The 27,421-nt window shown below is 45.0% G+C and overlaps 1 protein-coding gene across 3 annotated transcripts in view; it reads right to left on the bottom strand.

The window, feature by feature from the left end:
* The window catches only part of PLA2G7 (phospholipase A2 group VII), a 121,699-nt gene that overhangs the window by 17,579 nt on the left and 76,699 nt on the right, over positions 1 to 27,421 (bottom strand). For all 3 annotated transcript variants that reach the window (XM_030198782.1, XM_030198784.1, XM_030198783.1), the window contains exons 7-9: positions 24,747 to 24,860; positions 21,528 to 21,619; positions 11,227 to 11,397 (exon numbers count right to left, since the gene is read on the bottom strand). In XM_030198782.1, the coding sequence (XP_030054642.1) occupies positions 11,227 to 11,397; positions 21,528 to 21,619; positions 24,747 to 24,860 (377 nt within the window). The remainder of the gene's footprint in view (positions 1 to 11,226; positions 11,398 to 21,527; positions 21,620 to 24,746; positions 24,861 to 27,421) is intronic.

A 27,421-nucleotide genomic window follows, 5' to 3' on the forward strand; every position in this document is an offset into this window, starting at 1 on the left:
TCGCAGATACTGCCTATGAGCTGGCAGTATCGGGATGTGCGTGTAGGCGTCCTTCAAGTCCAGAGAGCATAGCCAGTCGTTTTCCTGAATCATGGGACGAAGGGTGCCCAGGGAAAGCATCCTGGACTTTTCCTTGACCAGATATTTGTTCCAGGGCCCTTAGGTCTAGGATGGGACGCATCCCCCCTGTTTTCTTTTCCACAAGGAAGTACCTGGAATAGAATCCCAGCCCTTCTTGCCCGGATGGCACGGGCTCGACCGCATTGGCGCTGAGAAGGGCGGAGAGTTCCTCTCTAAGTACCTGCTTGTGCTGGAAGCTGTAGGATTGAGCTCCCAGTGGGCAATTTGGAGGTTTGGAAACCAAATTGAGGGTGTATCCTTGCCGGACTATTTGGGGAACCCACTGGTCGGAGGTTATGAGAGGCCAACTTTGGTGAAAAACTTTCAACCTCCCTCCGACCGGCAGATCGCCCGGCACTGACACGTGGATGTCGGCTATGCTCTGCTGGAGCCAGTCAAAAGCTCATCCCTTGCTTTTGCTGGGGAGCCGAGGGGCCTTGCTGAGGCGCACGCTGCTGACGAGAGCGAGCGCGCTGGGGCTTAGCCTGGGCCGCAGGCTGTCGAGAAGGAGGATTGTACCTACGCTTACCAGAAGAGTAGGGAACAGTCTTCCTTCCCCCATAAAAACGTCTACCTGTGGAGGTAGAAGCTGAAGGCTGCCGGCGGGAGAACTTGTCGAAAGCGGTATCCCGCTGGTGGAGCTGCTCTACCACCTGTTCGACTTTCTCTCCAAAAATATTGTCCGCTCGGCAAGGCGAGTCCGCAATCCGCTGCTGGATCCTATTCTCCAGGTCGGAGGCACGCAGCCAAGAGAGTCTGCGCATCACCACACCTTGAGCAGCGGCCGTGGACGCAACATCAAAGGTATCATATACCCCTCTGGCCAGGAATTTTCTGCACGCCTTCAGCTGCCTGACCACCTCCTGAAATGGCTTGGCTTGCTCAGGAGGGAGCTTGTCCACCAAGCCCGCCAACTGCCGCACATTGTTCCGCATATGTATGCTCGTGTAGAGCTGGTAAGACTAGATTTTGGCCACAAGCATAGAAGAATGGTAGGCCTTCCTCCCAAAGGAGTCTAAGGTTCTAGAGTCCTTGCCCGGGGGCGCCGAAGCATGCTCCCTAGAACTCTTAGCCTTCTTTAGGGCCAAATCCACAACTCCAGAGTCGTGAGGCAACTGAGTGCGCATCAGCTCTGTGTCCCCATGGATCCGGTACTGGGACTCGATCTTCTTGGGAATGTGGGGATTACTTAGAGGCTTGGTCCAGTTCGCCAGCAATGTCTTTTTTAGGACATGATGCATGGGTACTGTGGACGCTTCCTTAGGTGGAGAAGGATAGTCCAGGAGCTCAAACATTTCAGCCCTGGGCTCGTCCTCCACAACCACCGGGAAGGGGATGGCCGTAGACATCTCCCGGACAAAGGCCACGAAAGACAGACTCTTGGGAGGAGAAAGCTGCCTTTCAGGGGAGGGAGTGGGATCAGAAGGAAGGCCATCAGACTCCTCGTCAGAGAAATATCTGATGTCCTCCTCCTCCTCCCACGAGGCCTCACCATCGGTATCAGACACAAGTTCATGAACCTGTGTCTGAAGCCGTGTCCGGCTCGACTCCGTGGAAACACGGCCACGGTGTGAGCGTCGAGAGGTAGACTCCTTCGCCAGCACCGGCGAAGCTCCCTCCGCCGACGTCGTCGGGGAGCCTTCCTGGGAGGCGGCCGCAGTCGGTACCGCAAGCGGCACCGATGTCGAAGACCTCACCCCGGGCAAGGGGCCAGCCGGCGCCTCACTCGACGGTACCGGTGGCGCAAGCACCCCTGGTACCGGAGGGGAAGGGCGCAACAGCTCTCCCAGGATCTCTGGAAGAACGGTCCGGAGACTCTCGTGCAGGGCGGCTGTGGAGAAAGACATAGAAGCCGATGCAGGCGTCGAGGTCAGAGTCTGTTCCGGGCGTGGAGGCTGTTCCGGGCTGTCCAAGGTGGAGCGCATCGACACCTCCTGAACAGAGGGTGAGCGGTCCTCCCGGTGCCGATGCCTACTGGGTGCCAACTCCCTTGGCGACCCAGAGCTCTCGGTACCGATACGGGAAGGAGACCGGTGTCGATGCTTCTTTGACTTTTTCAAACGAAGCATGTCACCGGAACTTCCCGGTACCGACGAGGAGGTCGTAGAATCCAACCGTCGCTTCCTCGGGGCCGAGGCCGAAGAAGGTCGGTCTCGGGGGGGCTGTACCGCAGGAGCCCTCAGGGTAGGGGGAGACCCACCCGAAGGCTCACTGCCACCAGCAGGGGAATGGACAGCCCTCACCTGCACTCCAGTCAAAGCACCACCGTCCGACGACATCAGCACTAGTGGAGGTCCCGGTACCACCGACGCCGACGCAGCCTTCCGATGTCTCGGTACTGACGATGCAGAGGGTCAATCCCTCGATGCAATCGATACAGTCGCCGCCGAGGTCGGAGGTCTTGATGCTGCCGACGTCGATGCACTTGATACCCCCGGTGCTGTTGCCGATGAAGAGCCCGAGAACAACACGTTCCACTGGGCCAATCTCGCTACCTGAGTCCTTTTCTGTAAAAGGGCGCAAAGACTACAGGCCTGTGGGCGGTGCCCAGCCCCCAGACACTGAAGACACGACGCGTACCTATCAGTGAGCGAGATTACCTGGGCGCACTGGGTGCACTTCTTGAAGCCGCTGGGAGACTTCGATGACATGGGCGGAAAAATCATGCCGGCGAAATCAAAACTCGTAATGGCGGAAAAGGCACCAAAAAAGAGGGAGAGAAAAAACTTGAACCGAGGCCTCAAAAGGGCCTACCCCGAAAACGAAAGTAAACTTAGCGGGGCAAAAACTGGAAATACGGGAAGGGGAAAAAAAGACCGAAAAGGTCTTTTCTCAAAATCCTTTTTTTTTTTTCTAAGCAAAAGCTAAAAGACGCGCGAGGGTCAACTTAAGGGGCGCGAACGGTGCAAACACGACCGTACCGAGCGCGGACAAAAGAAGACTGACGAACACGAGCCGGTTCGGGCGGGAAGACTGCCGCACATGCGCGGTGCGCATCGGCGCGCGAGGACTAGCAAAGGCCTTTGCTAGTAAAGTGTTCCGATTGGAGAGGCTGCCGTGGACGTCACCCATCAGTGAGAACAAGCAGCCTGCTTGTCCTCGGAGAATACTATTTAGAGATAATGCAGCATTAATAATACATTCACATAGCTAAAATAGCTGTGATCCCACGCTCACTGAAGACCTCGGTGGTGACTCGTTTCACATGCCTATCAACATTTCCCTTTTATTTGAACAAATGTTTTTTAAATATATATGTAAAAATAATTTAGAAATGCTTATGAAAACCCAAACTGATGTTAATGAAGATGATTTACTTTCTACATAAAGGACCCATAGCTGACATGGGCCATGTTTTGCAATTGCTGCTTCAAGGGCTGCTCCTTAATTTCTGCATGGACGATATCTAACTACCGTTGTGGGGTCACAGCAATTTTAGCTATTTGGATGTATTATTAAAGCTACTTTATACCTAATATTATTACCAGACCAGAGATTGTTTTGTAATTCACTATGAATATGGCATTAATTTTTACTCGCATCCGCACTCAGCATGCCTCATTTTTTTACTTAGTTTTTGGGTTTTTTTTCCAGTTTATTTTATTTCCTTTTATTATTTCTGATCTTCCATTCTTGTCTCATTTTTCACTCATGAGACAGGTGTGTTTCTTTTTGTGGTCCTACTCCCCCCCCCCCCCCCCCCCCCAAGATATTTTTATAAAGTAAACATTACACTTTTCATCTACAGCTGTTCACCCCCGCACATGGGTAATATACACTTACCAAACAAAATATATTTTTACATAATTTTATTTTTTTTTCTAGTTTCTCCAGACCAGGACCTTACCTTATTTAAAAATTTTACCTCTATTTGCTGAACTTAAAATAATTGTCAAGATTTTTTTTTGTACACAGAGATTTTCTCTCTGTAAACCTAGCTCTCTGCTGCTTTCCCTCCAGCAATCTGCTGGCACAGAGTTCCCTGTTTATATAGGGGTCCTTTTACTAAGCCGCGTAAGTGTCTACGTGTGCCCAACGCGCCAAAATGCAGTTACCACCCGGTTACTGTGTGGCTCTTGTGGTAATTTCATTTTTGGCACGTGGCCGATACACGTGGCCAAAAAATGATTGTTATTTTCAGACGCGCGCAGGTCATTAGTGCCCAGTTACTGCATGAGACTTTATTGCTAGGTGATGGGCTGGCGGTAAGGTTGCAGACCCGAAATGGATGCACGGCAATTTTCGGCAGAAATTTTAAAAAAGGCCTTTTTTTATAGGCATGCTGAAAAATGGATCACCATGCACCAAAAACCCGCACCTACACTACCGCAAGCCATTTTTCAGCGCACCTTAGTAAAAGGACACCGCAATGTTGGGAAATCAGCTTACAAAAAATATATATATCCTAGTACTATACCCTGATTTCCAGATTCAGACAATTTGGACCCATGAAACTAAAATTATTCCTATTAGAACACTTCAGGCTTCTACGTAACTAACTCGTTAGTCTCAATCACACACACAAGGAGTACTCAGGCTGCATATACTGCAGCAGGACATGTTTATCCACTCCTACCCTTGCTGAGATAACATTTAACCATTTCTCTGACCTCATGTGCAACTTTCTTTAAATCAATCACCTTACTTTCTAACTCTTCCTACTTTCTTACCCTTCTATATGTTATATCTTCGCTTTACCCTTCACTATCAATTATAATGTTGTATTATGTATTGTGTTGACATTATACATAGTATACCATGCCATACTTTGTATTGTTTTTTAATATTTTTACTGCTGTAATTGTCTATTGCTCATATTTGATCTATTCTTACTGTACACCGCCTTGAGTGAATTCCTTCAAAAAGGCGGTAAATAAATCCTAATAAATAAATAAATTTTTTTTTTAAAGCCTGATTTCAGACAGCTGCAACTAACCAATTGACCTGCAGAGGGAGCAAGGTGCCCTAGGAATGACGTGTAGGAGTTCTCAAATTGTTAATTAAGCAAACCGTGAGAATGGAAATGAAACACCCCCCACAACACAATATTCAAAACCATTTAACCTGCCAGGAATGGCACCTGGCCAGTTAAATGGTACTTAGCCAGCTAATTGCTAATATTCAGCATGACATAGCCGGCTATCTCCGCTGAATATTAGCGTTCAGCAACTAGCCGATGACCAGTTATGTTCAAACAGGCCAAAAATAAACCGGATATTCAACACTAGTCACCAGAAACGGCCTGGCATTGAATATCCGGGCTCAGCGCCGACTACGGGAGTGTGCATTATGTGACAATAATGCTCGCATGTGTGCAATAGTTGCTATTGTACATGATTCACTATTTTCCAATATTATTATTTCCATTGTTAGGATTTATTTACCAACTTTTAGAAGAAATTCAGCCAAGGCGCTGAACATCTAGAATATAAACAAATACAGCAGTAAAAATATAAAAATAACAATACATAGTATGGTGTAGTATGCTACTTTACAAAGGGGCTCATTTTCAAAGCACTTAGACTTACAAAGTTCCATAGGTTACTGTGTAAGTCTGAGTGCTTTCAAATACGTCTCAATTTCAACACGATAAAACATCTTAATAGACGGTATGGGGTGTAAGCAAAGGCAGAACACGTAGAGATAAGACTGAGTAATAGGGATTTAGGTGACTAATTTAAATAAAGTTGCAAGTGAGTGTCAGAAATGTACATGGATATAATCTCAGGAAAGAAGTGGATGAGCAAGTCCCAGTATTAGTCCTTGTGTGTGTGCGTCACTGGCAAGTTAGTTGCTTATTCCATTAAAGGCTTGGGAGAAGAGTCAAGCTTTCACTTGCTTCCTGAAGTAGAGAGAATCTTGTTTTGAGTGAAGCCTTTCACAGAGTGTGGGGCTACTTCAGAGAAGACTCGCTGGTGGGTGTCGCATGTGATGCCCTTTGGACAGGGTGTGGTTAGGGATACTCTTTGGGAGAACCTTAGTGACTTTGGAGATATGTATAGGGAGATCCTATTTCCTTTAAGGTCCTTGAAGATTAGACCTAGAGTTTTAAATTTAGTCCTATATTGTACTGGTAGCCAGTGAAAAGGGTATGGTCACATTGATTACAACCTTTTAGCTGTATTGCTGCAGTATTCTGAAAAAACTGGAGCTGGTACAAACCTTTTGTAGTTAGAACAGTATGGAGTGCAATAGAGGAGTCCAGTCTGGATGTTGGCATAGTACGAACCACTGTGACAAGACTTTCTCAATACATAGAGAGAAGCAGCATAGTTGTCACAAATGATAGAAGCAGCTCTTGAAGGTTACTTGGACTTGGGTGTGTAAGTGTTGAGTCTAGCTGTACTCTAACGGTCCTGACGTGATTTAAGGGGGAGTACTCAAATATCACTGAGGAGAGACATCACACTGACATGAATTCATGTTTCACCAATGGCTGTCTTAAGATCAGTCTCCACATCACACCGACATGAATTCATGTTTCACCAATGGCTGTCTCAAGATCAGTCTCCACATCACACCGACATGAATTCATGTTTCACCATTGGCTGTCTCAAGGTCGGTCTCCATGTAGGTCATCAACATCAACAAGGACCTACATGGAGACTGACCTTGAGACAACCAATGGTGAAACATGAATTCTTGTCGGTGTGATGTGTTTCCTCAGTGACTTTTGAGTACCTCTTATGAAGGGTTTTGATGATGGTAGCTAAGAAGAAGCTACGTTAAGCTAAGTACTTGGATTTATTACATATGCTATATATGAGAAGGAAATATAAATGAAAATGAATGTGAAAATATATAAAAAAAATCTACACTGGATTGATGACGATTACATGATCTCCCTTATTTATGCCAGACTCAAGAGAAACTAGCATTGTGGTTGAAGCATGCGTATCTGATGGATCCAATAGTAAATCTAAGATTGTGACTCAAAGTAATTGTTGACAAGAAATAGTGATAGGAGCTGGGCTTAGCATTGTGGTGAATTTTTTGCCTCCTCCCTTATAAATATTGGTGGTGCTTGGTTTACTAAGAATGGCAATTATAATAGCACTAAAAAAAATGAATAGAGATGGTTGATAACATTGAAATCTCCATAAGCACTGAGAGGGAAAGTTATCAAAATGGGCAACTGTTAATTTGAGTAATTTTACCACAAGTCAGATTATTTGTAGCACGGGGGGACAGGCAGAGATGGGTGAAATTTCTGTCCCCATGCAAGTCTAGTCAGTAGCATGGAACCTTGCTGTTGGGATTCTGCCAGGTATTGTGATCTGTATTGGGCCATTGCTGGAAGCAGAATACTGGGCTAGGTGGACCTTCAGTCTGACCCACTACAATGCATTTAGGGTGCATTATAATGAGCTGTATGTTGAGAGGTAGTGAGAGACTGATGTGCACAGACCAGGAGACAGACTTTGGGGAGATAATGGCTGAGAAATTCGGGGTTATGAATGAATGTGACAGTAGCAGCAGCCAGAAAGATGCTAGGCTGCATATAGCGGGGCATAACCAAACTGTCTGTCTGGGTTGTTCTAGTGATACATTGTTGCTCTTTGCTTGATTTTATTTACTGTAAACCACTATGCTGGACGTTTTGTTGAAGAGCCCATTTGTGTGGCTGATTTACCCTATTTGTGGGCAAAGCAGCCACATTTGCTTGTTTTCACAGGTATTCGCTGTATACAGTAGACTAAATCAGACATGCATCCCCACCCACCTTCCTAGGAAGTTGATCCTAAGCTGTACAATAGATTGGGGTAAGGGTAGGCAACCTGCAACCCAAATGTGGCCTGCCATTGAATTTTATGTGACTTGCAAGACCATGGGCTGTATACATAGAGGATGTTGTTAACCAAACTTTAAACACTGTAGTTTGCAAATATTTTCAGAATTGTCATTCTAGCAGTTTGTTTCCATTGTTTTTAGTTCAATTTTACTTACTGATTTATCATAGGTGCTCGGTGGAGCTCTGTACATGTCTGGTTCCATTATATAATTGCTTCGCTAGAGATAGTACTGATATTCATGCAACCCTCTATATATAAAGTTTGCCCAGCCCTGGACTGAGGGTATTCATAGTAGCAGCTGCACAGTCAAGTCTACCCATGTTAAAAAAAATAATACTGTAAGTTTTTCTGAGTTCCAGGAGCGATCTTGGTGCTATCAGAAGGCCATCACCATTTGCATATCTGATTTATCCTATTATCTATGGCAGTGGCGTAGCCAGAAGGCAATTTTTGGGTGGGCCAACAGGTTGGATGGGTGGGCACTAGAGTTGCCAACTTTTTTGAAAGAGAAAAAACAGCAACCTGATGCACCTATGCTCTGTCCCTACCCCACTTCCCATAACTTCAATGGGGGTTGCAGTGCAGGCTTCAGTGGCTGCAGGCCAATTGAGAGCTAAGGGAAGTACAATAGACTACACTATTCAGCCCCATTGAGCCATGGTCCTCCAACACATATATTATATTGAAGCCAAACGCATTCTGCATCCAGAGAACCTCCTGGCCCTCCACCAACAATGGATACAGAGCACAGCAAGGACAATTCTCCATAAAACTCATCATACAAAGAAATTTTGGTTTCTAGTGTAATCTCAATTACAGACATATTATAATAATTTTAAAAAAATCTATAAAATAAGTCACTCAGAACCTAGAGCAAATCTACCATGCCAACAACACTAACTTCCAAAAACAAAGATCCTACCTATGAAAAAGAAGTGCCTTAAATATTATAGTAGGGCCCTAAAATACAAATGCATTTATCTGGAAACCTGAACAAGCCAAATTACTACAGAATGCTACATGGAAACCTCATGCTAACAGAATACCTCAGTCACACACACAGGGCACAAATTGCCAAATACAGAAAAAGTGACCACAAACTCTAGAAATATAAATTAAATGGAAACCACAAGAAACTAGACCTTACATGTAGTACAACACCAGAGAAACAAGAAAGAAAGGCATTTGCTCCTGTGCAAAATATAAAGATGGCACATGCCAGGGATGGTGTTAGGGGTTGCAACTAGGGCAATTGTGCTTGGTTCCTTGGCCACAGAAAGCCTGCATGCTGGCCTGGAAGCTGAAGGCGCAGCCTGGTAATGGACTTTGGGGTCCTTTCCTAGATTTCTGTCCTGGACCCCACTATGTTTAACATCAACTTTGGCAAGATGCACATTCCAAATCCTTTTTGTTGTCTGGTCATTTTATTTCTCAAATCATATTGGTCCCAGTCTCTGGTTTCTGCTTCCCTCTGTCTTCTCTTAACTCACTTGCCAGGGTCTCCTGTCTATTTCACATTTCTTCTTTCTCCATGTCCATCTCCCATCTCTGTTTTCCTATATTTCCTTGTCCAGTATCTCCCGTGTTCATATCCCCTCATCCATCATCATCCTTCTGTGCACCTATGCACCCCATGCCCAGCATATCCCTTCTGTGTTCCTATTCTCTCCCTTGTCTGGTATCTCCCCCCCCCCCCCCCCCTCTGTGTCCATAAACCCTCCTCTCCAGTGTCCAGCATTTTATCTCTATTCCATATCCCCGTTCCCCCCCCCCTTGTCAGGAATTAGCCCTCTGTGCCCATGTGCCATCCCCATACAGCATCTCACATTTGTGTCCCCGTCCCCATGCTCCCACCTAATGCCCATCATCTCCCTTCTGTATCTGTATACTTCCCTGTGTCCCCTTTCTCCCTCCTCCACACCAATGTGTCCCTCTCCTCTCTGATCCCACCCCCCAACCAGCTTCTCTTCCTCTCTTTCCTTCCCCTTATGCATCTGGCTCTTTCTCCCAACATCTCTCTCCCTTCCCTCTAACCCCTCCCATAGGTCCAGCACCTTTCTCCCTTTGCTAAAGCCCTCCTTGCAGGTCCACATCTGTCTCCTTTTCCTTCAGCCATCATCTGCAAATCCAGCACCTCTCCTTCAGCCCCCCCCCCCACAACATGTCCAGCATCTCTCTCCCTTTTATCCAGCCCCCCCTACATGTTCAGCACCTCTCTCCCTTTTATCCAGCCCCCCCTACATGTTCAGCACCTCTTTCCCTTTCATCCATCCCCCCTACATGTCCAGCACCTCTCCCCTTCTCTTCAATCCTCTGCATATCCAGCACATCTCCCCTTTCCCTCCACCCCCCCCCCCCCCCGCATATCCAGCACCTCTCCCCTTCCCTCCAACCTCCCCTCTGCAAATCCAAAAACTCTCCCCTTCCCTCCAACCTCCCCTCTGCAAGTCCAGTACCTCTCTGTTCCCTTCAGGCCCCTCCCCTCCCAGGGCCAGCACCTTCAAATCTTCATTCCCCCCCCCCCCCCCCAACAAGTTCAGCACCTAGCACCCCTCCCTTCAGCCCACTCCCCTTGAAGGGCCAGCACCCCACTGTCTTCCTCACCCTCCCCAGCACCTCTCCCTTCCCTTCAGCCCCCTCCCTTTGCAGGGCCAGCACCCCACTGACTTCCTCGCCATCTCCCACCCCTGCCGCAGCGCTTGCATTTAATGTTTTCGGCGCTGCTGTTGCACCTCAGTCTCCCACCCCCACGGCAGCACTTACACTTTACTATGGCGCTGCCTGACAGCAACTCTACAGATGCGGCACCGACGTCCTGCTCCAGGGCCTTCCGCATCCTGCCTCTGTAAACAGGAAGTTACATCAGCGCGGCAGAGGGAAGGCCCCAGAGCAGGACGTCGGTGCCGCATCTGTAGAGTTGCTGCCAGGCAGCGCCATAGTAAAGTGTAAGCGCTGCAGCAGGGGTGGGAGACAGCGAGGATTGGAAGACACGGACTCTGCTTCTGGGTGAGCCTGAAGCTAAACTGGGTGGGCCCCTTGATCTATGGACAGCATCTGTTACAAGCAAGCAACTGTTTTATTCTTTGTTGTGTCCGCTTGAAATATCAACATCTCAATAGTGTACTGTTCTCTGAGAATACTAGAACTAAAAATCAAGATGAATTTGATTAAGGACGGGATCATAGCAGTTGCTGGGAAGATGGCAGCCAATTTTAAAATGACGCAGCTGCCTGCAATGCAAGTCAAAATAAAATGTACAGTTACAATAAAGTTACTGTACACTTAACAGAGTGACAGAACTGTTAATACTTGCTTGATAGTGATCATTTTTCTTTCAACTTCTGTGGAGTCAAATTTTTTCATTTTTAAAATACTATCAACTGACTGGAATGTTTCTGAATTGATGAAGAGCAGAGGCTGCTGCACGCTGGAATATATTTCATCTTTCAGAGGAAACATCCAGGCATCCAAGGCAATGCCACACCTGAAAGAACAAAATAGTGTGTGAAAAACTGACTCTAGCAAGAAAGAATGTCCTGCTATCTACAAAACTGCAGCAAGGGTTAACGTGAAAAAAAATGAATAGTTTAAAATGGCTTCATTTTTATGATAAACTAACAAATACTCTGTTTTCTAGTATTTGCATAACACACTGTACAATACAGTATAAGATACATACATCAGAGTAGGAATCACTTTTGCTTTCCCTGTGGTTGTATTGTGACAAGAAATGTCAGCAGGCTGAACACTAGCTGTTGACATTTTATGGATCGCAGGAGTAATATCTAATATAATAATTTGCTCCTTCAACGTTCGAATGTGTCTCACTGGGATCGAAACCATCTCCTGACGTCACGAACACAGTGAGAAACATTAGAATGTTGCAGGAGCCCGCCCCTGCTGCCACGCCCCCCCCCCCTCGAGTTCGCCGCCGCTCACCCCTCCACCCCCCCAAGGTCCCCACCGCTCCCCCCTTCCATACCTCACCCCGAGGTCGCCGCAGCCACTGCTCCCCCTTCTCCGTCCACCCAGCCACTTTCCCTACAGGCCCACCCACCCAGCAGACCTGCCAAGTCTCCAGCGACACAGGCGGCAACAGCTCCGATTTCTGGCAGACACTACAAAAACACCATCAGCTGTTTTTACGAAACAAGCACGGCACCGCAGGCAGCCATCAGGATTGGCTGTTGGCTCTGCAGCCCCTCCTCTCGCCTCTCACGTCACTGCCCCTGGAGGACGACCCCGGAGGAGCGCAGTGACGTGAGAGGAGGGGCTGCAGAACCAACAGCCAATCCTGATGGCTGCCTGCGGTGCCGTGCTTGCTTTGTAAAAACAGCTGATGGTGTTTTTGTATTGGACGCTGGTGCTGAAGCAGCAGTGGCCAGAAATCGGAGCTGGTGCGCCTGTGTCGCTGGAGACTTGGCAGGTCTGTTGGGTGGCTGGGTGGGCCTGTAAGGAAAGTGGCTGGGTGGACGGAGAGGGGGGGAGCGGCGGCGACCTGGGGGGGGGGGAGCAGTGGTTGCAGCAACATCGGGGGGGGGGGGGGTTGCAGCGGAGTGGTGGCGACCTTCGGGGGGGATGGAGGGGTGAGCGGCGGCAACATCGGGGGGGCGTGGTGGCAGGGGTGGGGACAGAGGAGAATCCCTGGGTGGCTACAGGGGGGGCAGGGAAGAGAGGAGAATCGCTGGATGTGGGGGGGTAGGGGACAGAGGAGACAGTATCACTCTCTCTCTTTCACACACCCACACACATTCACTCTCACACACAGTCACTGTCAAACACACTGTGTCAAACATACACACTCCAAGCAAAACCTTGCTAGCGCCCATTTCATTTCTGTCAGAAACAGGTCTTTTTTTTACTAGTTTCTAATGTTTGCAAAAATGTTTAAAACAGATCTTAAATGCCATCAGCATGAGCAAATCCAGCTTTGATGTCTTAAAGTAGTGCAGAGCTCTCCACCATGCTGAAATGCAGACACCGTATAAGTTCAGAGAGAAAATTGCCCAGGTCTGATCCATCAGCAGCACCTATGTGCCTAATTACTAAGGGGCACTTTTACACAACTACGGTAAAAAGTGATCTTAACGTATCCTTTCGCGGGTCATTCCCACACACTAAGGCCATTTTTACTGCAGGGGTAAAATGGCTTATTTGTCTATTTTCTGTTTTAATTGCCATGAGCTAATTTTCACATTAGCGTGTGAACCCCTACTGCCACCTGCTTTGTAGACAGTAAGTGCTCATTAGCTAATTTGTATAATTAGTTAGCATGTGGCAATGTGGCTGCCCTAACCGATTAGCACAGGGCACAACCGCTCTCTGCTTCCAGCACTAAAAACATTTTTTTTTGCACGTGGGTAGCGCACGCTGATCCCAAAATTACCATGGGATGCCTGAGCATGCCCCACAGTAAGGTATTTTTAGATGCAGTAAGCACGCAGCTTAGTAAAAGCACTCCTAAATCACCTTAGGTATTTAACTTGGGTTTTAACATTGTCACATATTGCTTTAACATCTAATGCAACATTTTATTTAAATGTGAGGAAAGGGGTGGAAAAGCGGCTCAACATATATTAATGCTGATGCCCATTAACAGCGAAGCAAGCAGATAGTGTGGAAATGGAACTACATGTGTAAAGTTTTGCATGCCTTTTTGTCTCTAACTTGCTGTGGGCAACAGTTCTATCAGTTGTGATTTTTGTGACCAAATTTGAGCCTTTGATTTTTTCCCCCACAAAGTCACAAGTGTGCCAGTGGCTTTAAGAAAACATGCATAATACTGTAGTCAGCTGATGTCTGGCACAGATCTGCATGTCGTCTCTGTGTAGAGCAATGAGAGCCATGACTGTGACACCTGTCAGAAGATGTCTCCCAGGGTACTGAGGCACCAAAGAGATTGATGCAGTAGTTCCCAACAGTAGCGTAGCCATAGTTTAATTTGTAGATGGACCTGGAGGTGGACTGGGTGGGCACAGGCCTCGCATTTTACACCCCCCCCCCCCCCCCCCCCCCGTGACAGCCCCCTGCACATGGTCAGTTCTGGTCATTTTTACTGACCTGAAGCGCCGTTCTCCCTCCAGCACCGGCGATTCCCTTAGCCAGCCTTCTGCCAGTGCGCGTCGTCGGAGCCTCTTCTCAGGCGTGTCCCGCCTACTCTACAACTTCCTGTTTTCCGCTTTCCTAGCCGCAGCAGCACACTGAGCAGAAGGTTTCAGTGTGTTATCGACGACGACACCCAGATCCCTTTCTTGGTCCGTAACTCCTAACGTGGAACCTTGCATGACGTAGCTATAATTAGGGTTCTTTTTTCCCACATGCATCACCTTGCACTTGCTCACATTAAACGTCATCTGCCATTTAGCCGCCCAGTCTCCCAGTCTCGTAAGGTCCTCTTGTAATTTTTCACAATCCTGTCGCGAGTTAACGACTTTGAATAATTTTGTGTCATCAGCAAATTTAATTACCTCGCTAGTTACTCCCATCTCTAAATCATTTATAAATATATTAAAAGCAGCGGTCCTAGCACAGACCCCTGAGGAACCCCACTAACTACCCTTCTCCATTGTGAATACTGCCCATTTAACCCCACTCTCTGTTTCCTATCCTTCAACCAGTTTTTAATCCACAATAGGACATTTCCTCCTATCCCATGACCCTCCAATTTCCTCTGTAGCCTTTCATGAGGTACCTTGTCAAACGCCTTTTGAAAATCCACATACACAATATCAACCGGCTCCCCTTTGTCCACATGTTTGTTTACTCCTTCAAAGAATTGAAGTAAATTGGTCAGGCAAGATTTCCCTACACAAAAGCCGTGCTGACTCGGTCTCAGTAATCCATGTCCTCGGATGTGCTCTGTAATTTTGTTTTTAATAATAGCCTCTACCATTTTCCCCAGCACCGACGTCAGACTCACCGGTCTATAATTTCCCGGATCTCCCCTGGAGCCTTTTTTAAAAATGGGCGTTACATTGGCCACCCTCCAATCTTCCGGTACCACGCTCGATTTTAAGGATAAGTTGCATATCACTAGCAGTAGCTCCGCAAGCTCATTTTTCAGTTCTATCAGTACTCTAGGATGAATACCATCCGGTCCAGGAGATTTGCTACTCTTCAGTTTGCCGAACTGCCCCATTACGTCCTCTAGGTTTACCGTGAAGTCAGTAAGTTTCTCCGACTCGTCCGCTTGAAATACCATTTCCGACACCGGTATCCCACCCAAATCTTCCTCGGTGAAGACCGAAGCAAAGAATTCATTCAATCTCTCCGCTACGTCTTTGTCTTCCTTGATCGCCCCTTTTACCCCTTGGTCATCCAGCGGCCCAACCGATTCTTTTGCTGGCTTCCTGCTTTTAATATACCGAAAACATTTTTTACTATGTTTTTTTGCCTCTAATGCTATCTTTTTTTCGTAATCCCTCTTGGCCTTCTTTATCTTTGCCTTGCATTTGCTTTGACCTCCCTGGTATGGTGGGAATTGTCCAGATGGGAATTGGTAGGTGGGAATGTCCGGTGGGAACGGACCTACAGCCATATATTATATAGCAACAGGGATATAGAGGACCCTTGTAGGACTCCACACAGTGATTTCCAGTAGTCTGAAAACATCCCATCCTTAGCTACAGCATACTGTCTGTTTACTACAAAATAAACCATTGGAGCATTGTTGTAGCAAGACCCAGTTCTGATAACAGGGCAATCAGTTTACTATGATTTACCATATCAAAGGTGGCAGATATATCAATTTGAAGTAACACTATATCTTTACCTCTGCTTAGCATCTTATTCACTTCAGTTGTCAGTTATAATAATAGTGTCACAGTACTATTAACTGAAACCATGCTTGACTCCTGGCAGACAGCATGTCTAGTTAGTTTCAAATTAAACAAGGACAAAACACAGTGTCTCATCCTCTCGTCCATCCACACTCCAGTAACTGACACGATGCTCTCCGTATTGGGCTCTGTCCTTCCGATTGCCACAAGCCTGCGGCTTTTAGGAGTGCAACTGGACACACACCTCCAGCTGGACAATCATGTGCACTTGGTCACCAAAAAAATGTTTCACGCCATGTGGAGGCTTCGGCGTATCAGATACTTCCTTCCTAGAGATTTGTTCCGCACACTTGTCCACTGGCTTGTCCTTTCCCACTTGGACTACTGCAGCGGAATTTACGCGGGCTGCCAGGCCTCTCTGTTGAAAAAGTTCCAAACAGTTCAGAACACTGCTGCGAGACTCATCCTGAGAGAGCAACGCTTTGCACATGCCGAACCCTTACGGTTCAAATTACACTGGCTGCCTGTTCAGGAGCGCATTGCCTTTAAACTCTGCTCCTTGACCCATAAAATTATCTATGGTTTTGCCCCGGAGTATATACACCCCTTGATCGACCTCCCGCCCAGGAATGCCAACCCTGCTGCTCGTTCCTTCCTCCACCTTCACTTCCCAAACTGTAAGGGTGTCAAATACAAGAGGATCTTTGCCTCATCTTTCCGCTATTGGAGTCCTAAGCACTGGAATTCTCTCCCGCAACACCTTAAAACTCAAGCAGACCACGCCCTCTTCAAGAAGTTGTTGAAGACCTACTTCTTTGCCAAGACCTACTCCTCACTTTATACCGCTGCTTGATGCACCCTCCCTGGCTCCTACCCTGCTAGTTCACCCTGTTAGATGCTTCTCCCCCTGCATACTCCTTGTATATTCTTCTAAGTTTTCCTATTCTGTATTTTATTTAATGTTTGTAAGCCACATTGTGCCTGCATGAGTGGGAAAATGTGGAATATAAGTGAACAATAAATAAATAAATACCTCTGTACCCCTCAGAAGGGACTCGCTGACCACCACGATCTTTCACTTTCTAGTGGTCACTGTTCTAGCAACTTTGGGGATTTTGAGCTTTGATTCCTCATTCTCCTAGGATGCTCTCATCTCCATTTCCAGGGCTGCACAAGTTGATTATTGTAATGTTTATTTGGGATGTTCAAAGGCTTATTTTAAAAAGCTACAAATGACGCACATTCCCTGCTTATTTGATTCCCCTTTTTAGTTTATTGAAGGGAGGTGAGGTTTATTGCTTAAGAAACCAGATGCTATCTTTCCCTTCAGTTTCCAGAATTAGATTGAGGATGAAAAATATGTCTTCCTCAATCTCATGTCACGGGCTTAAAATGTGGAATTTACTTCCATCTAGCCTTAGGCCAACATATAGTTATAGCTTACTGAGAAAGACGGTAAAAACTTTTTTATTTCAAAAATATCAACTTTCAACTAAATTACATATTTTAGATATTATACAATATTTTTAATGCAGAATGGTTATTATGTACATTTTATTATCTTGTATTTGTATTGTGATCTGCATAGAACCTATTATTGGATGTTAGCTTAATATAATTCTTTTTAATGTAATGTAAGTTTCTTGTTCTTTATCCTTCAGTTGGTAATTCATGGAACTTGAGTGGCTCAATAATTTTGTTTAATTTATCCTTATAAAGGTAGTTTCCTATAATTTTTCTATTACTTTTTCCTTTTACTGACTACTTTTCTGTACAAGTTCTCTTGTGCTTGGATGTATATATTTAAAAAGTGCATAAATGAATTAAAAAAAAAAAGTGTTGGGCACTTACCGATGAGGAGCAAAGCAGGAGTAAGACCGAGAGTCAGTAGAGACTACAGCAGGATCAAGGGGCATCTAACAAGATAAATAGGATCTGGCGAAAAGCCGATAGACAAAGCAGAAGACAACACTAGGTACTTTAAACCAAGCTATGGCAAGGAAACCAAGCTTTATGTAGGAGTCCAAACAGGAACAAGATGGCTTCTGGTGTGAACAGACATGGTCAGCCAGCCTGGTGAAGCACGCTGACCAGTTAGCAAACGACAGTGGGAAGGTGGAGAAGGCTCAAGACAAGACAGGGACTCGTGAAGATCGTCAATGACAAAAACACTTTGGGCCCTGTTTACTAAGCCGCGCTGTAGGTGCGCACACTTTCTAGCGCACGCTAATGATAGAGACACCCATAGGAATATAATGGGTATTTCTATCAGCGCATACTAAAAAAGTGTGTGCACCTACAGCGTGGCTTAGTAAACAGGGCCCAAAGTGTTTTTGTCATTGACGATTCCATAAAGCAAGCAGAAAGTCCAATTTGGGTGGGGGAGAAGTATCCTATGATCCAAAGCATGGCCTCCAATGAAATCCACCTGTATCCACTTGTTCCCTACTAGAAATCTTATATAAAACCTATACCTTTTCATGAAAATGAAAGAATAAACTGATAGGACACCATAACTGGCTCAGATTTAATGGCCGAGATCACAGTTCTTGAAACCAGATGATTTCATAAAAGTTGCAAATCCAGGAAATAAATTCATAAGCACCAGTGGCGTAGCCACAGGTGGGCCTACCCACTTAGGGCTCAGGCCCACCCAACAGTAGCACATGTTTAGCAGTAGCTGATGGGGATCCCGAGCCTTGCCAGCTGAAGACTTCCCCTTGATGGTAACGAAAACACTACTCTCCATGATACTGGCACCTGCGCATGCTCAGTTTTCAGTGTATGCCTGCTGCAGACTGCCAAGGTGGAAAGAAGCGTTTTCCCACCAGCTGGGATATTTTTGTGGTGGGGGGGGGGGGGGGGGGGGAGAACACTTGGTGCCCACCCACTTCTTGTCTAGGCCCACTCAAAATCTGTTGTCTGGCTATGCCCCTGATAAGCACTACATCCAGAGTTGTCAGAAATACATAAGGTTACATACTAGAGAATTTGCAGAATCATCAATGTAAGTGTTAAAATTTTATGTCACCATATCAAAAGTCATAGCTGCTGACAGGGGGGGGCAGGGGTGGGCAAAATTCCCTGGGCCCAGGCCTCCAAGGGGGGCCCGGTGCCGGGGTCTGTCTCTCCTGCTCCTGACGGGTCGGGCCCCGAGTGAGCGCGTCCTGACAGGAGCAGGCGAGAGAAAACTCTGGCGCCGCAGCCAAGCCCCCCTTGGAAGCTGGGGAGGACCCAGAGAAGCACCTCCAGAGCTGCTCTTCTGCCCAGCTGAGTGGCTGCTTTTCCTCTCAGGCGAATGCGCCCCTGAGAGGAAAAACAGAGGCAGGCAATCGGCGGAAGAGCAGCGCTGGAGGAACGTGTTTTCTGCTAGCAAGGCCTCGGGATCCCCGCCAGTGAAGGTAACTGGATTGTGTGTGTGCAGGGGGGGGGGGGGGGGGGGGGGCGGCGGCTCTGCCCTGGGCCCGGTTCAGTCTCTTTGTGGCCCTGTCAAGAGTTTCACAATTAACTTGTTTAAAAAATAAATTGTAAAATTCCTCATTACTGGTTTGAAAGACAGCTGGAGGGCAATAAACTTTAAAATCGAAAGACAATCCTGAGTGAGCTTGTAAGAGAAGACATTTGCATAGTACAAATTTCAATTCTCAATCAGGATTTAAAATTAGCCACATCCCTGTTTATTTACTTAGAGTTGATGAAGAATGCCATAACTATATGGACATTTCTGCATGAGGAGTGCAGCAGCCTCATCTGATAGCCAGGTTTCTGTAATAAACATCAAACCCAAAAGGTCAACTAATAAATTATGAATTAGAACTGCCCTGGTCTCAACTGTAAACACTGCAAAGAATGCATATATCTAATTAAAATATGGTCATCAAAAACTGATTTTTTTTACCCCTCTCAAAAAGGATGGACTTTGATGAGGCAAGAAAGATAATTGAGATTGAGGATTAGAAGCATGGCTGCAGAAACTTACTGAAATAGCCTGTAAAAGAACTTGGCACTGATGCAGCCCAGTTCCTACCTATAGATAGATATTGCTGTTGTGCGATGACTGTGATACTTCGGAAACAAACCCAGGCCCAACTGGTACTGGAAAAACAGGATGATCTGGGAGCTCTTTGAGGCTTTTCCCCATATACTATTGTAATTTTGTATTGGGTGGAAGTTTCTGTATTTAGAATTTGTTCTTATCTCCACACCACCAATTATATTTGTTTAGTTGATTCTATAAAAACAGGATGATATACACTAATCATGCTAACTCCCGAATGAATCCTTTTGAGTTCCATAATGTTTGGCAGCAACTCATCACCACCATGGACGCTGACATGTGGGGTACCACAAGGATCGATTCAGTCAATGGGCAATCAGTTATACATCTATGCGGATGATGTGCAGCTACTCATACTTATTGAACCTGATTTACCGACAGCCTTGAATAAACTGATTACCTAACATCAATTCAAGAATGAGCTAAACACAACAAACTTTGCATGAACCTAAGTAAAACCGAGCTTCTCTAGGTCCCTAACACAAGTGGATACATATCTGACATCAAAATCTCTTTTAGGAAGTACGAACTCCCCTACAAATCACAAGTCAGGAACCTTGGAATACAGTTAGATTTAACACTTACTCTGATTCCCCAAATCCAAGCAACCTTCAAGAGCTGCTTCTACTATTTGCGACAGCTACGCTGCCTCTCTCCTTACATCGAGAAGGTATATCTTATCCCAGATGTGCATGCCATGATAACATCAAGACTGGATTACTGCAATGCACTATACAACGATCTCACTACAAAGGGCCTGCAACAGCTCCAGTTGTTTCAGAATGTTGCAGCAAGACTCATAGAAGTTTGCAAGCAATTTGACCACATCACACCATTTTTGCAAAAACGTCATTGGCTACTAGTACAATACAGGGTTAAATTTAAAACTCTATGTCTGATCTTCAAGGACCTTAAAGGAAATGGCCCTGAGTACCTAAAGAATAGGATGATCCTCTACACACCGCCAAGGACACTAAGGTCCTCTATTACTAACCACACCCTCTCCAAAAGATATTACACAATGTGATACCCGCAAGCGAGCCTTCTCCGGAGTAGCCCCCACACTCTGGAATGCACTGCCTGAAAGGCTCCGCTTAACACAAGACTATTTCTACTTCAGGAAGCAAGTGAAAGCTTGGCCCTTCAACCAGACCTTTAATGGAAGAAGTAACTAACTTGTTAGCCTCACTCACACTCACAAGGAGTGACTCGGGCTGCACATCCTGCAGCAGGACATGTTTATCCACTCCTACCCTAGCTGAGATAATTTAACCATCTCTCGTACCTCATGTGCAACTTTCTTTAAATTAGTCATCTTACTTTCTAACTCTTCTTATTCTGTTACCTATCTATATGTTCCATCTTTGCTTATACCCTTCACTATCAATTTAAATGTTCTATTACGTATTGTGTTGACATTGTAAATAGTATACCATGCCATGCTTTGTATTGTTATTTGAATATTTTTAGTGCTGTAATTGCCTATTGCTCATGTTTGATCTATTTTTACTGTACACCGCCTTGAGTGAATTCCTTCAAAAAGGCGGTAAATAAATCCCAATAAATAAATAATGTATATTTATTGTGATGTCATATAGTACTAAAAAGATGTTTTAAACTGCACATATGTATCATACCTGAAAATAAAACAAAATCGTCATCACACACAGGAGGAAACCCACAGATCTCATTTTTTTTCAAAGTGGACTTGATATTACCTTTTGTTTCCTGCTGCAGGAAATGAATCATAACACTAAAATGCTTCACTCTGTTACCTACCTGAATCTTGCATCTTTGCTAAGTGACTGAATTGCAGTAGCCCCGCCAAAAGAGTGACCCGCTACACACATCCGGTTAATGTCAATGGAATTCTGAAACAGGGAAACTGGTCAGCTTTCGAATTTGGATGGATGGCAATTTTGTGTACAGGTCAAAACAATTCATTTATTAAAATCAATGCGGTTTTTTTCTAGCGAAAAAGGTGCCGGTACTCAAATGCCAGACCACGGTTCAGGGGTGGGGTGATCATTGAGGGACCCACCCCACAGTAGCCAGGCCCCCTGCAATCAGTCACAGAATCTATGACAAGGCAGAATTGGTGTGTAGAGCCTCAGCTCTTTCATTAAAACTTGGGGACTATGGGTCAATTTTAACAGACAATGGAAAAGGTGCCGGTACTCAGTACCCCCAAGCACCCCCTCAAAAAAAAGCCCTGATTAAAATTAAATACATTGACGAATCCACTTGGAGAAGGCCTGAAAAAGGTTGAACTTTGAACTGCTCCTCTCGATTCAGGTGAGACGAGACATCTGGACATGGTCTTAATGTGCAAACAGCAGTTGCATATTGAGACAGTAACCAGAGCACACTGGCAACCTGTATTGATCCATATTCTTGGGTTACATCCACCTTTTGGCTATCTGTTGAACATGGCCTTGACGACAGAGCCCTTTTACAAAGCTGTGGCAAAAGAAAGTGGCCTTTGCACACCCTTATGTGGCTAAGGCCACTTTTTTGCTGCAGCCAGAAAATGGCCGATTTTCTATTTTTGGTATTAATGGCCATGCACTAATGTTCTAACAAATCAAAGATGAAATCTAAATGAATTATAAAGCCCTAGTAAACAATCAAGCAATTATGTAAATGAACCTGTGCTTGTGAATCTGTTCCTTATTGGTCCTGTCTGTCTGTCCTGATTTAGATTGTAAGCTCTTTTGAGCAGGGACTGTCTTTGCTTCATGTTCATTTGTGAAGCGCTGCGTACGACTGGTAGCACTATAGAAATGATTTATAGTAGTAGATTAATTAGGATTTTACGGACCTCAGTAGTACGATTGAAAAAGGAGTTGTAAACTTTTTCTCCATCACATTTCTACTCCCAAATCGTCACCAATCCACAGAAATCTTTTGAATTTAAACTCTAATTTTGTCTAAATATAATATCTCGATGATTTCAATTTGTCAACACTTCAAAAGTCAGGGCTTTTTTTGAGGGGGTACTGAGTACCGGCACCTTTTCCACTGTCTGCTAAACTTGACCCATGGTTCTCGTATTTTAATGAAAGAGCTCAGGTTCTACATCCAAATTCTGCCTTGTCATAGATTCTATGACTGGTTGCAGGGGTCCTAGCTATTGTGGGGTGAGTCCCTCAATGATCACCCCACCCCTGAAGGGTGGCCTGGCATTTGAGTACCGGCACCCTTTTTGCTAGACAAAATGCACTGTCAAAAGTGTATAAATATGAGCATTTACACGTTAAACAAACTTATCTGAAAAAGATGTCGGCTCCAGGAGGATTTTTAGGTCCGACATGAGTCATGTTTTGCCTGTAGACTGTATCATAGTAACATAGTAGATGACGGCAGAAAAAGACCTGCACGGTCCATCCAGTCTGCCCAACAAGATAACTCATATGTGCTCCTTTTTGTGTATACCCTACTTTGATTTGTACCAGTGCTCTTCAGGGCACAGACCGTATAAGTCTGCACAGCACTATCCCCGCCTCCCAACCACCAGCCCCGCCTCCCACAACCGGCTCTGGCACAGACCGTATAAGTCTGCCCAGCACTATCCCTGCCTCCCACCACCGGCTCTGGCACAGACCGTATAAGTCTGCCCAGCACTATCCCTGCCTCCCAACCACCAGCCCCGCCTCCCACAACTGGCTCTGCCACCCGATCTCGACTAAGCTCCTAAGGATCCATTCCTTCTGCACAGGATTCCTTTACGCATGTTTGAATTCCGTTACATGCGTGGGATAAGCATAAAGGAATCCTGTGCAGAAGCAGTGGATCCTTAGGAGCTTAGTCGAGATCGGGTGGCAGAGCCAGTGGTGGGAGGCGGGGCTGGTGGTTGGGAGGCAGGGATAGTGCTGGGCAGACTTATACGGTATCAAGGATCAACTCCCCGGGAAGAAAAAAAGATAAACAATCAACATCTTAAATGTTTATAAAGTTAATAAAAATATATTTTCTTTACCTAAGTCTGCCCAGACCATACATACTGAGCTCACTAACGCATCGTCAAGATGGCGGCGGCATCTAGTACATCCTTATTTATAGAAACAGTTAATAACTGAACTCACCAATCAGAACCCCAGGATTTAAATGAGTGTGTTCCATTCTGATTGATGGGTTCAATTATCAGCTGTTTCTATAAATAAGGAAGTAATAGATGCCACCGTCATCTTGATGACGTGTTAGTGAGGTCGGCATGTATGGTCTGGGCAGACTTAGGTAAAGAAAAAAAATTTTTATTAGCTAACTTTATGAACATTTAATATGCTGATTGTTTATTTTTCTTCTTCCCATGGGGTTGATCCTTGATACAGTCTATGGGCAAAACACAAGTTTAGAATATGTGTACGCATGTTTTCCATTGGCACTGATTTTTTTTTCAGCGCCAAATATACAATCTGGCCCATTATGTCCATCATTGTCTCCCCCATCTAATCCTACCTCAAAGCTCACCTAATTTTCCTGCAAGTAACAGTGCAAGCATGGATAATCCCTAAAGCATACTTTTATTCAGAGAAAGTATAGGCATTTTCCAGAGGCCAACATGAAAAGTCAAGTAATAATGCGGCACAAGGAACCTTCTACTTTTAACAGCAAAGTTTTGTACAACTGCTCATATTTAACCTGATGCTATAAGATAGATTTGTTATTATTTCTCTCCTCTTCTGCAGGACTCTCTTTTCATCCATAGAGGACAATGTTTTCTGCCTGGAACTAGCTGGTGTGATAACTATCCCCCCAATATTCAAAGCTATTTAACTGGCCAGAAATGGCCTAACCAGTTATCTCCACTGAATATTCACAGTCAGCGTCAAAAAGTTAACCAGCAATATTAAGTTTAGCGGGCAAATCGGCCTGCATAAATAGCAGTTCTATCTTTGCCCGCTATTAACCTAACTGGCTAACTGAGAGAGGTTTTATTGGCAGCTCTGCAATCTTTTTAGAAACAGCTAAAAAAGCAAAAATATCTTCTCGTCTCACCTTTAACACACTCCAATCAAAGGGTAAGGATAAGGCATTGGTCACTTTTTTCCCATCATTAATATCGAGCATGAGATTCAAAGCTTTAATGCATTCTTCTGCTCTCTGATGAACCTAAAAGATGAAGAGTGATTAATTCTAGGTAAAGAGCAAACTACCAGGCTCTGAATTTACCAGATGACTACCTCTACTGCACATGCTCTTTCCATCCTCATCTGTTCATATAGGGGTCCTTTTACTAAGGTGCACTGAAATATGGCTTGCGGGTTTTGGGCATGCAGCGATCCATTTTTCAGCGTACCTGTAAAAAAGACCTTTTTTAAAATTTTTGCTGAAAATGGACGTGCGGCAAAATCAAAATTGTTGCATGTCCATTTTGAGTCTGTGATCTTACCACCTGCCATTGACCTAGCGGTAAAGTTTCATGCGGTAACCAGGCGGCAATGACCTATGCACGGCAAATGCCACTTGGCGTGTGTCCAATACGGTGTCTGAAAGAAAAATTATTTTTTGGCCGCGCACCAAAAATGAAATTACCTCAAGAGTCTTTTGTGCTCTACTTTTTCATTTTATTTTTATACTTGAAAAACTGTCCCAAATTCAGTAGTATGTGCATCTTCTAGGACTGAATGCTCCTGTCCACATAGATCCTACAGAGATCTACCAAAACCCTCATCCACACCCTTGTCACCTCTCGTTTAGACTACTGCAATCTGCTTCTTGCTGGCCTCCCACTTAGTCACCTCTCTCCTCTCCAATCAGTTCAAAACTCTGCTGCCCGTCTCGTCTTCCGCCAGGGTCGCTTTACTCATACAACCCCTCTCCTCAAGTCGCTTCACTGGCTCCCTATCCGTTTTCGCATCCTGTTCAAACTTCTTCTACTAACCTATAAATGTACTCACTCTGCTGCTCCCCAGTATCTCTCCACACTCGTCCTTCCCTACACCCCTTCCCATGCACTCCGCTCCATGGATAAATCCTTCTTATCTGTTCCCTTCTCCACTACTGCCAACTCCAGACTTCGCGCCTTCTGTCTCGCTGCACCCTACGCCTGGAATAAACTTCCTGAGCCCCTACGTCTTGCCCCATCCTTGGCCACCTTTAAATCTAGACTGAAAGCCCACCTCTTTAACATTGCTTTTGACTCGTAACCACTTGTAACCACTCGCCTCCACCTACCCTCCTCTCTTCCTTCCCGTTCACATTAATTGATTTGATTACTTTATTTATTTTTTGTCTATTAGATTGTAAGCTCTTTGAGCAGGGATTGTCTTTCTTCTATGTTTGTGCAGCGCTGCGTATGCCTTGTAGCGCTATAGAAATGCTAAATAGTAGTAGTAGTAGTAGAGAGCACTCATCACTCAGTCATTACACAGCAACATCTAGAGGCCTTTTTACTAAAGGATGTTAGAATCTGGGCTTAGCGCATTTTAACACACGATTATAGAGTGAATTCTATATATGGTGCCGAAAAAAAACCCAGGCATTCTATAAGCCATTCTTAAAGTTAGGCACAGTTTATAGCATAGAGCTTACACCTGGGAATCGTGTCTAACTTTAGGTGCACCAGCTAATCACTAAATGTTCCCCAAATTAAATCCCTTTGTGAGGATAGCAGAAACGTGGATACGATCCTCACAGAGAAAGGAAATATTGTGGAAAAGAAATAAATAGAGCAGCAGCGAGACCTCATCCTTTTGGAATGTAAGGTGAAAGACTGCAAGAGAACAATTCATTGCATAACCAGGAGAGGACCTATTGATCACTATACGATAAGTGCCTCGTAAATTTTCAGTATTGTAGACCTTTCTTGGTTACTTTTGAAAAATGTTTTTTGGTTGAGGTTGAATGGAGTAATGGACAGAATCAATTGACTTCGACACTTCATGAATATTTTTAGAAATTGGTTATTAGATTGTTCACTATTTGGTGATTAGAATATCATTTTGTGGTTTTGCTTATACACAAAAAATAAGAATCATTGGAGAAGTTCTATGATTGAGAAACTTATCCATCCTTAGAGACATAAATCACTTGCGTGTAGTCTCTCTTGGGTGAGTCAATACTCTGAGAACTCTCCTAATCTACACATAAACAAAAATATTGTTTGGGGATTATTAATATTAGAAGTGTCGGGTTGATGCTCTGTTTATCATTTCATTCCTTTTTTTGTTTCTCTGGTTCGTTTTGATACGTAACTTTAGGTGCAGCCATTTGCACCTACTGAAATGTGGTCCAAATCTTTGTGCCTAAATTAGGTGCATTTCCTCCTTATTCTATAGGAATGCCCCCGTTCCGCCCATGACCCTCCTATTTTACACCCCCTTTTTGAACTCATGTGTAAAATTTAGGTGTGTAAATGCCAGTTAAATCTAATTAGTGCTAATGCTTATTAATAAGCCAATAAGTGCTAATTAGCTCATTATTCAATTAAATTGAATGCACAACTTTTATAGAATTCAAGGGGTGTAAGTACATCTTCCAGCACCCAAATGCTCCACTTCAAGTAAAGTGCAAGTAAAGCGAGTTACTCTTCAAAAGAATCCCTGATGCTGTGGTAATTGCACTGTGAAATGCTGATCACAGACAGGAGGACCCTGATTGTTTGAGTTTATGACACATGCACTGAGAGGTAAGTTTTACATTTTCATACTATTGAATTTTGATAGTGGTTT

This window comes from Microcaecilia unicolor, chromosome 3 (assembly GCF_901765095.1).
Source record: "Microcaecilia unicolor chromosome 3, aMicUni1.1, whole genome shotgun sequence".
Lineage (NCBI taxonomy): Eukaryota > Metazoa > Chordata > Amphibia > Gymnophiona > Siphonopidae > Microcaecilia > Microcaecilia unicolor.